The sequence below is a fragment of the Planococcus citri genome, chromosome 5 (genome assembly GCF_950023065.1).
Source record: "Planococcus citri chromosome 5, ihPlaCitr1.1, whole genome shotgun sequence".
Taxonomy (NCBI): domain Eukaryota; kingdom Metazoa; phylum Arthropoda; class Insecta; order Hemiptera; family Pseudococcidae; genus Planococcus; species Planococcus citri.
Genome location: NC_088681.1, coordinates 4,882,398 through 4,892,405, shown reverse-complemented (window position 1 = coordinate 4,892,405; position 10,008 = coordinate 4,882,398). Strand labels below are relative to the sequence as shown.

At 33.7% G+C, this 10,008-nt stretch overlaps 1 protein-coding gene across 2 annotated transcripts; it reads right to left on the bottom strand.

The window, feature by feature from the left end:
* Positions 1-4,757: 4,757 nt before the first annotated feature.
* Positions 4,758-6,425, bottom strand: LOC135848500 (uncharacterized). 2 transcript variants are annotated; one of them, XM_065368416.1, is made up of 4 exons: positions 6,144-6,425; positions 5,627-6,029; positions 5,399-5,507; positions 4,758-5,256 (listed from the first exon to the last, which is right to left on the bottom strand). In XM_065368416.1, exons 1-4 carry the CDS (start codon positions 6,222-6,224, stop codon positions 5,124-5,126), a joined length of 726 nt encoding a protein of 241 aa, XP_065224488.1. In that variant the 5' UTR covers positions 6,225-6,425; the 3' UTR covers positions 4,758-5,123. The 2 variants fall into 2 exon arrangements, with proteins under 2 accessions (XP_065224488.1, XP_065224487.1); XM_065368415.1 differs by having other exon boundaries at positions 4,758-5,254; positions 5,367-5,507; positions 6,144-6,416.
* Between the last annotated feature and the right edge of the window lie 3,583 nt (positions 6,426-10,008).

The window sequence follows — 10,008 nt, the reverse complement described above, 5'->3', positions numbered from 1 at the left end:
GTACGGTATGTCTTGTCATCACTGGATACCTACCTATGTAATCTTCAAGTGGGTAACATACGTAGGTACCTAATCATTTTTTTGTAATTCATAACTTTTTCCGGCCAAAGTAATAAAATGAAAATTTTTGTAAATGCTGAATGTTAAAAACCTTTTCTTTAAAAATGATTTTATATTTACTAATTCAAAAAAGATTTGGTAAAGGGGGACGTGAAGAAGTCAATTCGTTGACAAAACTCTTGTAAAATTACAACAATCATATTTTTCAAGTTTTCAATGGCATTTTCGACGCCCTTTCTCGCGTCCGCTCCAAATATTTCGTATCCAAAATGCAATTTTAGAACTTTCGATCATCTTTGAAAAGATCGATTACTCTTTGTGATCGATATCGAAAATGAAAAATTGTTTTCTGAGAAGAAAAACTTGATTCTTGTCAATTTTTATCCAACAAAACAAAATATTTAAAAAATAATCCATGGTACAAAATCGAAAATTGCAATAAATCGATTTCATGGTTCGATTAATCGATTTTCAAGCATGATCGAGTTCTGATCGAAAAGCCTATTTTAAGAGATTAAAAAAACTTATTTTTCTTAACGAACTGAAAGAACATGATCGATCATACAGCATCGAAAATCGCAAATGAATCGATTTTTGGGAGTCGATTAATCGATTTTTGGCCATTATGGTGGAATTTATTTTTGACCAGAAAACCTATCTACGAGACAAAAACTGATTTCGATTTCGTGTATGATCGATCATATTAAAATCGAAAATCACAAATGAATCGATTTTTGGGATTCGATTAATCGATTTTCAAGCATGATCGAGTTCTGATCGAAAAGCCTATTTTAAGAGATTAAAAAAACTTATTTTTCTTAACGAACTGAAAGAACATGATCGATCATACAGCATCGAAAATCGCAAATGAATCGATTTTTGGGAGTCGATTAATCGATTTTTGGCCATTATGGTGGAATTTATTTTTGACCAGAAAACCTATCTACGAGACAAAAACTGATTTCGATTTCGTGTATGATCGATCATATTAAAATCGAAAATCACAAATGAATCGATTTTTGGGATTCGATTAATCGATTTTCGATCATGATCGATTTCTGATCGAAAAGCCTATTTATGAGATTAAAAAAACGTATTTTTCTTTACGAACTGAAAGAACATGATCGATCATACAGCATCAAAAATCGCCAATGAATCGATTTTTGGGATTCGATTAATCGATTTTTGATCATTATGATAGAATTTATTTTTGATCAGAAAACGTGTGTATGAGACAAAAATGATTTTGATTTCGTATATGATCAATCATATTAAAATCGAAAATTACAAATGAATCGATTTTCGGGATTCGATTAATCGATTTTCTACCATTATGATAGAATTGATTTTTGATCAGAAAACTTATGTACGAAACGAAAAATTATTTCGATTTCGTGTATGATCGATCATATCTATTAAAATCGAAAATTACAAATGAATCGATTTTTGGGATTCGATTAATAGATTTTTGGCCATTATGATAGAATTGATTTTTGATCAGAAAACCTATGTACGAAACGAAAAATTATTTCGATTTCGTGTATGATCGATCATATCTATTAAAATCGAAAATCACAAATGAATCGATTTTTGGGATTTGATTAATCGATTTTCGACCATTATGATAGAATTTATTTTTGATCAGAATACCTATGTACGTAACGAAAACTGATTAATGAATCGATTTTCGACCATTATGATTGAATTTACTTTTGATCAGAAAACGTGTGTACGAGACAAAAAATGATTTCGATTTCGTATATATGATCGATCATATTGAAATCGAAAATCACAAATGAATCGATTTTTGGGATTCGAATAATCGATTTTCGACCATTATGATAGAATTTATTTTTGATCAGAATACCTATGTACGTAACGAAAACTGATTTCGATTTCGTATATGATCGATCATATCTATTAAAATCGAAAATTACAAATAAATCGATTTTTGGGATTCGATTAATCGATTTTCGGCCATTATGATAGAATTGATTTTTGATCAGAAAACCTATGTACGAAACGAAAAATTATTTCGATTTCGTGTATGATCGATCATATCTATTAAAATCGAAAATCACAAATGAATCGATTTTTGGGATTCGATTAATCGATTTTCGACCATTATGATAGAATTTATTTTTGATCAGAATACCTATGTACGTAACGAAAACTGATTTCGATTTCGTATATGATCGATCATATTAAAATCGAAAATCACAAATGAATCGATTTTCGACCATTATGATAGAATTTACTTTTGATCAAAAAACGTGTGTACGAGACAAAAAATGATTTTGATTTCGTATATGATCGATCATAATTAAAATCGAAAATCACAAATGAATCGATTTTGGGGATTCGATTAATCGATTTTCGACAATTATGATTGAATTTACTTTTGATCAGAAAACGTGTGTACGAGACAAAAAATGATTTTGATTTCGTATATGATCGATCATAATTAAAATCGAAAATCACAAATGAATCGATTTTTGGGATTCGATTAATCGATTTTCGACCATTATGATTGAATTTACTTTTGATCAGAAAACGTGTGTACGAGACAAAAAATGATTTCGATTTCGTATATATGATCGATCATATTGAAATCAAAAATCAAAAATGAATCGATTTTTGGGATTCGATTAATCGATTTTCGACCATTATGATTGAATTTACTTTTGATCAGAAAACGTGTGTACGAGACAAAAAATGATTTTGATTTCGTATATGATCGATCATAATTAAAATCGAAAATCACAAATGAATCGATTTTTGGGATTCGATTAATCGATTTTCGACCATTATGATTGAATTTACTTTTGATCAGAAAACGTGTGTACGAGACAAAAAATGATTTCGATTTCGTATATATGATCGATCATATTGAAATCGAAAATCAAAAATGAATCGATTTTTGGGATTCGATTAATCGATTTTCGACCATTATGATAGAATTTATTTTTGATCAGAAAACCTATGTACGAAACAAAATCTGATTTCGATTTCGTATATGATCGATCATATTAAAATCGAAAATCACAAATGAATGGATTTTTGGTATTCGATTAATCGATTTTCGACCATTATGATAGAATTTATATTCGATCAGAAAACCTATGTACGAAACAAAAACTGATTTCGATTTCGTTTCGTATATGATCGATCATAATTATAAAATCGAAAATCACAATAGTAGGCCTATCGATTTTTGAAATTCAAGTATTCGATTTACCATCACGATGGATTTTTGTTCGGGAAACATAGATACCTATTTCGGATATGATCGATCGTATGACATCGAAGATAAAAATCACAGATGAATCGATTTCTGACGTTCAATTACCTAATCGATTTTTTGATCATGATAAATTTTTGGTAGAAATCTAGAAGAATTCTTGCGTCACTATAATTTTCAATTTAAGAGAGTAGGTACCCATTTACTATTTCAGTCAAAAAATCTCGAATCAGGTGAACTTTTGTCATTATAAAAAAACAATTTGGAGCAGATGGCCCCCCTTCCTTCCATTAAACCACAAATTAAGCTCCACAGGAGCAAATTTATTCTCCGATGTTCACCTCACAAGGATTTTCATAGTTTGATGATCAAACAAGACTGTGTAACTCATCATACTTCACGTTGAACGTTTTCAAAAACACATATCATTCAGAAAAAATTTAACTACTACCCAAACACTGCAATTGCACGCCTCATCAAGAAATTGAAAAGAAATTTCTCACAATTCACTTTAAAAAATCGAACATATGCGAAATTATCGACACATATACCTATCCAATTGAAAATTTCCCAGGTATTAAACCTAACAAAGCTGATATGTACTTCATAAATGCAGCTTTCTAACGTTTTTTACTTACATCGAAAGAACAAGTCATCGAAAAAACATGAAATTGTTCGCGACTATAAGTTTATTTTTCCTTTTTCAAACATTTGTTATGGCAAATGAGCAATCTTGCCTGGAACAGGAATACAAGCCCAGCTTGAATAAGAATGAGATGGCAAGACGATTCGTTGATGAAACAACTTCCAAATATATTACTCCAGGTAAGTAATAATACCTCCAACTACAAATGTAAAAGATATCTTTGATAAATTCGAAAATTCTCATTTCTCTCACCTTTGACTTTTCCCAGTGGTCAACTTTTTTCGTATGAAACCTTCCGATGACAAATTACAAAACGACAACATCAAAAAAGAAATTTGCATTTGTGTATTGTACAAAGCACTGAAAAAACCCGGAAACGATTATCTCAAAAGAAAGTCAATACCTTCAGTCACATACGAATTAGTCTCGAGTGATTGCCAAGTTGAGACAGAAATCGTTCCGGAGATCGATTTGCCTGGTGTTGGGAAAGTCCTCAATAATTATCCGGTCGTCAAATGCAGATCACTTCAATATGCAATAGGTTTATCTTTTCTCAAAGGAAAACGTGTGAGAAGATTTTATACAAACGCTTATGATGTATATGTGGCGAATATTCCTTTCTACAGTCAGCTCGGTTATGAAGTGAAAGGCACGAGTAAAAATCCTGCGGATGTGGAAAAGAAACCTGATGGGTTTTATTTTCAAGGGTTCTTTCCAGCTTTGAATATAGATAAATTTGTGCCTAAAGTGTAGCTTAATAAAGCGTATGGCAAAATGTTTATTACGTGAATAAAAGTCATGAAAGTTTCAGGAACGGATATGCCTTTATTATATGTACGTCATTCACGATAACTCCATTCAAAATTTGCCGAACCAAATTCACAAAAAATAGTAAAATTCCACAAAGCAATTAATTCCATAAGTAAGATAATTAAGATTAGGTACCTATGAATTATGATAATTTTAAAACTGAAAAAAAATTTAGGCAAACTTTTCAAAGTTACCTATCTGATTGTGCATGATTGGTCTCTTGCTCTCTTGGCCAACAGAATAATTATTGTAGATACTCCTAAAAGACCATCATAAGGTAGGTATAGAAGGAGGGTTGGTTTGTTGCTTTCCTTCGAGTGTTTGGTCGTTGGAATTGGTCTTTTTCTTGGGCTTCTTTTTCTTCTTCTACTTCTTGCCTGTCTTTTCACTATTTTTGGGAGAGTCTTCCAAAGAGACGTTATTCATACGAACCTCTAACGCTTCCTCGAGATTATGCTCTGCTTGCTGGTTGTCGGGCTCTGGTTCAGTCGTTGCAGCTGAAAAGCCATATCAATCGAGACGTAAGTTAATCAATTTTCTGTCAAAGATTAATAGGTAGGTACCTACTTAATTACAGAGTCAAAATATGAACACGTACGATCAGCATACCTTTTTTATTTCGATTTCTTCTTTCCTTTTTCTTTTCAGTGGTACTACATGTTTCTGATGGATCATTACAATCTCCTTCACTGTCGTCCTCATCGACCTCAGAATCAAAAGCTTTGACTATCATTCCATCTACAGCTGAACCTGAAACCATTTTTTATGTTTAACATGAATCGAACAAAGTAATATTATGGCGACATTTTTGCGCAATATCCCAGGAGGAATATCACAGCGATATCGAATAAGTATTTCAAAATACTAACCGAGCATTTCCGACAGACTTGGACACGAAAATACTGGTATAGTCATTTCTAAATCCAACGTCGTTTTCAAGTAATCAAGAACGTTTGCGAATTTAGCCGAAGTCAAAGTTTCAAAATCAACAGGTCTTTCGCTAAAAAAATCATCGGTCATCTTGTCGCATGTTTCGAACAAAATATCAACGATTTCGCAAACCTCTTGATGACTTTTTTCCCCGGTAGATTCGATGAACTCCTTCACCCAAGGATCATTATCATTGCCGGACGTGAACATTTTATGCCACTTTTCTGGCCTAGTTGTTTTGATCCATTGACTTTCATCGAATTCTTCGGGTTTACCATACTCCTCTAACCCTTCGAGTAAGTATCTTACTTTCATAGCTACGAGTAAAGGTTCTTTCTGTTTCTGAAAACAGGCGAGTAAAAATGCCATTATAGTGAGAGAGAGTAAACCTTTCAACTGAAAAAACAGATGAAGATCGAAAGCAAATAAATTGTAAAAGGAAAAGGATTCACTTACCAAAATCCCCTTCAGTCTTTGAATTTCCAAGTAGGCAGTGCACAAACTATCCGATGGAGACAGTTCAAGTTCACCACTCATTTTAACTTCTTTTTGAGATTAATTATGAAAAATTTTAAGTCAACTACAACACTAGTCAAGCAATTAGTGAAATGAAATATCCATTATGCCAGAACCCACGTGGCCACGACCAAGTCAGGATTCACGAGGAGTGATGAGAAATGTAATCAAGAAGAAGAACACTATGGTCTACGATATGAACGAGCCTGATGTTTTTGCTTGATGTTAGTATTCTAATAACACACTAGGATCGCGTTCTGAAGCGATAACCTACCCTGGACACCTTGACCAATCAGAAATCAGAATTGGTTATACAGGGTGCGCAGAAGTATCGAGTACACCCCAAAAAAGTTGTTTGCCAAACGTTTCGGCTGGTCACAGTGAATGATAATAATGGTAGCACATGATCGGTTGTTGGACCGAGGTGATAACATTCCACCAATCATTTATGCATCTGTTTCACGTTGCCAACCTGCCTAAGTACCTACATTTTAAATTTAAAAAAAAAGACTCCGTGGAGTACCTACTCGATATTTTTGCTATAATTTCGATAAAAAATGGAAATTTGACAGTTAGGTATAATTTTCAAGTACCTATCAACAAACATGTTTATTTTTTTTAGTAATTTTGGAAAGAATAGTAGGTAAGGTACCCACTTTTTGACAATTTGAGCAAAAATTGGCCCTCTTTGACAATTTTACTAGAAATGGACACTTTTAAAATTTTTTTACAAAAATGGACACTTGTGCTAAAAATGAGCCCTTCTCGACTATTTTCAATAATTTTGCCTAAAATTGACAGGCACTTTTTTACTTGGACAAATTTGGCATAAAAACAGGACTTTTGTTGGACAATTTTGAAACAAAAAGATAATTTTTTAAATGCAAAAACCAATTTGTTTGTATTTTTGGAGAGACATGGGGGTACAAAATCACATTTTTTATCGTTAATTGTAAGTGTACCTCCCTCCTCCCTCCCTCCCTCCATCCCTCTCAAAACATTATAAGTAGATGGTTTTTTGAATTTTTGTTTGTTTTTTTTTTTTTTAAAGGGAGTTCATAATTTCTCATAATTTTGAACTAATATAAGCGGAGAGGGACTGAGGGAGAGGTCGAGTTGGAATTTTCATTTTCGAGCTATTTCTCTACCATCGAAATTCTACCCCCCCCCCCCCTACATGGCATGACTCAAGGATACATTTTACAGAACAGAACCAAAAAAGTGGATGGAATTACCTTGTTTTTTGGAAGCAACTTTATGAGCGTTTTGAAACACCGGGGAAAAATCAACTTTTGCTGGAGGATTCACTTAGATTGACCTGCAATAATGTGGTCTAGTTACAATCGATTCGAAAAGTCGATTTAAACCAGGGAAATATTTTGGAACAGTGATATCAATTTTTTGGTCACTATGCTAATTTTTTGAAAAGAAGAAGGGTCATTCGATGAAATGAACTCATCACAAAAAAAATTAAAATTCAAAAAAATTCATAAAATAAACAAATTTTCATTTTTTTGTTGTGAGTGTAATTTTTATCAACTTTTTCATGAAATTCTGTCAGAAAAAAGTCGAAATAAGACAACTGAATAAATTTAAACTTTTTTGATGTAGAGCGGGAAAATAACGTAAAAAAGCAGGGGCAAAAAGGAAAAAATTGGCACATACATTTTTGCTTCGGGAATGTGTTCGGATGGACCCTCTGAACCACCAAAAAAAAGCCGACTCTCCTACCCCTGGAGGAAAATTTTTTAGGGGGCTGAAACCGGTTCCGATTCACGTTTTTTGCGTTTTACTCCGTAAATATTAGGTTTTTGAGAAAAACTACCATGACGAAAAATGTTCCCCTTCAAATTCTCGATAATTTGATACTACGCTCGATACCCATTGCTCAAGGGGAGAGTCCAAAAAAGGGGATGGAAAGAGTAGGTGTTTCAAAAAAGGTCAGTCCAATAAATTGATCAAAATTACCACTTAAAATCATTCGTTTTCGCTCAATTTTTTTTTACAAAGTCTACTCACCCAACTATTAATCAAACTACCATTGGTTTGTCTTCAACCCTCCTCGGGGGTTCGTGAGGGTTGCGTGATTTTTCAAGTAACACCTACTGAATCATATATTTGAAAAACAAATCTGGACGTGCGATATATCGAATAGTACGTTATCGAGGTCGCTGAATACGAATATGAACCTATTTTTTGCATACAACCCCTCAAATGCCCTCTGTGCCCCAAAATGGGGTTGAAAATTTTGAAAAATCCTGAAAAGTCGAGTGATATATCGAATGGTACGTTTTCGAGGTCGCTGAGCACGAATATGGCCTTTTTTTTTGGGTCCAACCCCTCACAGCTCCCAACTGCCCCAAAAAAAGGTCAAAATTTTGAAAAAATGTGTAAAGTTGAGTGACATATTGAATGGTATGTTTTCGAAATCGCTGAGTAAGAATATGAACTTATTTATTGCCTACAACCCCTCAAAGCCCCTCTGTGCCCCAAAATGAAGGTCAAAATTTTGAAAAGTCGTGAAAATTCGAGTGATATATTATATCGAATGGTATGTTTTCGAGGTCGCTGAGTGCGAATATGAACTTACTTTTTTGTTTCCAACCCCACAAAGCTTCCACGCTGCACCAAAAAAAAGTTCAAAATATGGATAGAATCTTGCCTCCCAATGAGTCAAGATATACAAAAACAACAATCATTTGTGTATTGAGTACGAGTACGTCACAGATCTTCGAAGGACGTTTGAATAGTAAAATGAGTGAAATAATAGATAAAAATGAGTCTATAGTCATATTCAGCGATCTTGAAAACATACTATTAGACGTATTACACGTTTTTTTGGCGATTTTTCAAAATTTTCACCCCCATTTTGGGGCACAGAGAGACATTGGGGGGGGGGGTGGGACCCAAAAAAATAAGTTCATATTCGCACTCGGCGACCTCGAAAACGTACCATTCGATATATCACTCGACTTTTCAGGATTTTTCAAAATTTTCACCCCCATTTTGGGGCACAGAGGGCCTTTGAGGGGTTGTATGCAAAAAATAGGTTCATATTCGTATTCAGCGACCTCGATAACGTACTATTCGATATATCGCACGTCCAGAGTTGTTTTTCAAATATATGATTCAGTAGTGTGTTACTTGAAAAATCAAGCAACCCTCACGAACCCCCGAGGAGGGTTGAAGACAAACCAACGGTAGTTTGATTAGTAGTTGGGTGAGTAGACTTTGTAAAAAAAAATTGAGCGAAAACGAATGATTTTAAGTGGTAATTTTGATCAATTTATTGGACTGACCTTTTTTGAAACACTTACTCTTTCCACCCCCTTTTTTGGACTCCCCCCTTGAGCAATGGGTATCGAGCGTAGTATCAAATTATCGAGAATTTGAATGGGAACATTTTTCGTCATGGTAGTTTTTCTCAAAAACCTAATATTTACGGAGTAAAACGCAAAAAACGTGAATCGGAACCGGTTTCAGTCCCCTAAAAAATTTTCCTCCAGGGGTAGGAGAGTCGGGTTTTTTTTGGTGGTTCATAGGGTCTATCCGAACACATTCCCGAAGAAAAAAGTTATGTGCCAATTTTTTCCTTTTTAAAACCGCTATTTGCCCGCTCTAATGTTTGAAATTGTAAATTGAATTTTTTCAAATTTTGATTTGTTTTTGTGAAGAGTTCGTTTCATTGAGTGAAAGGGGGTTTTCAACTTTTTCAACAGGTAAGTAAAAATAGAGCTCAAATGGGTCAACTTCACCAATCAAAACTTTTTTTCATGTTTTAAATAAGAAAATCGCATTTTTTTTG

Excerpts from the sequence above, each read along its gene's own strand:
- LOC135848500 (XM_065368415.1), bottom strand. The coding sequence starts at position 6,224 with ATGAGTGGTGAACTTGAACTGTCTCCATCGGATAGTTTGTGCACTGCC. Across the intron at positions 6,030-6,143 it reads AAAGACTGAAGGGGATTTTG|AAACAGAAAGAACCTTTACT; the intron begins GTAAGTGAATCC and ends GCCTGTTTTCAG. Across the intron at positions 5,508-5,626 it reads AAGTCTGTCGGAAATGCTCG|GTTCAGCTGTAGATGGAATG; the intron begins GTTAGTATTTTG and ends AAATGGTTTCAG.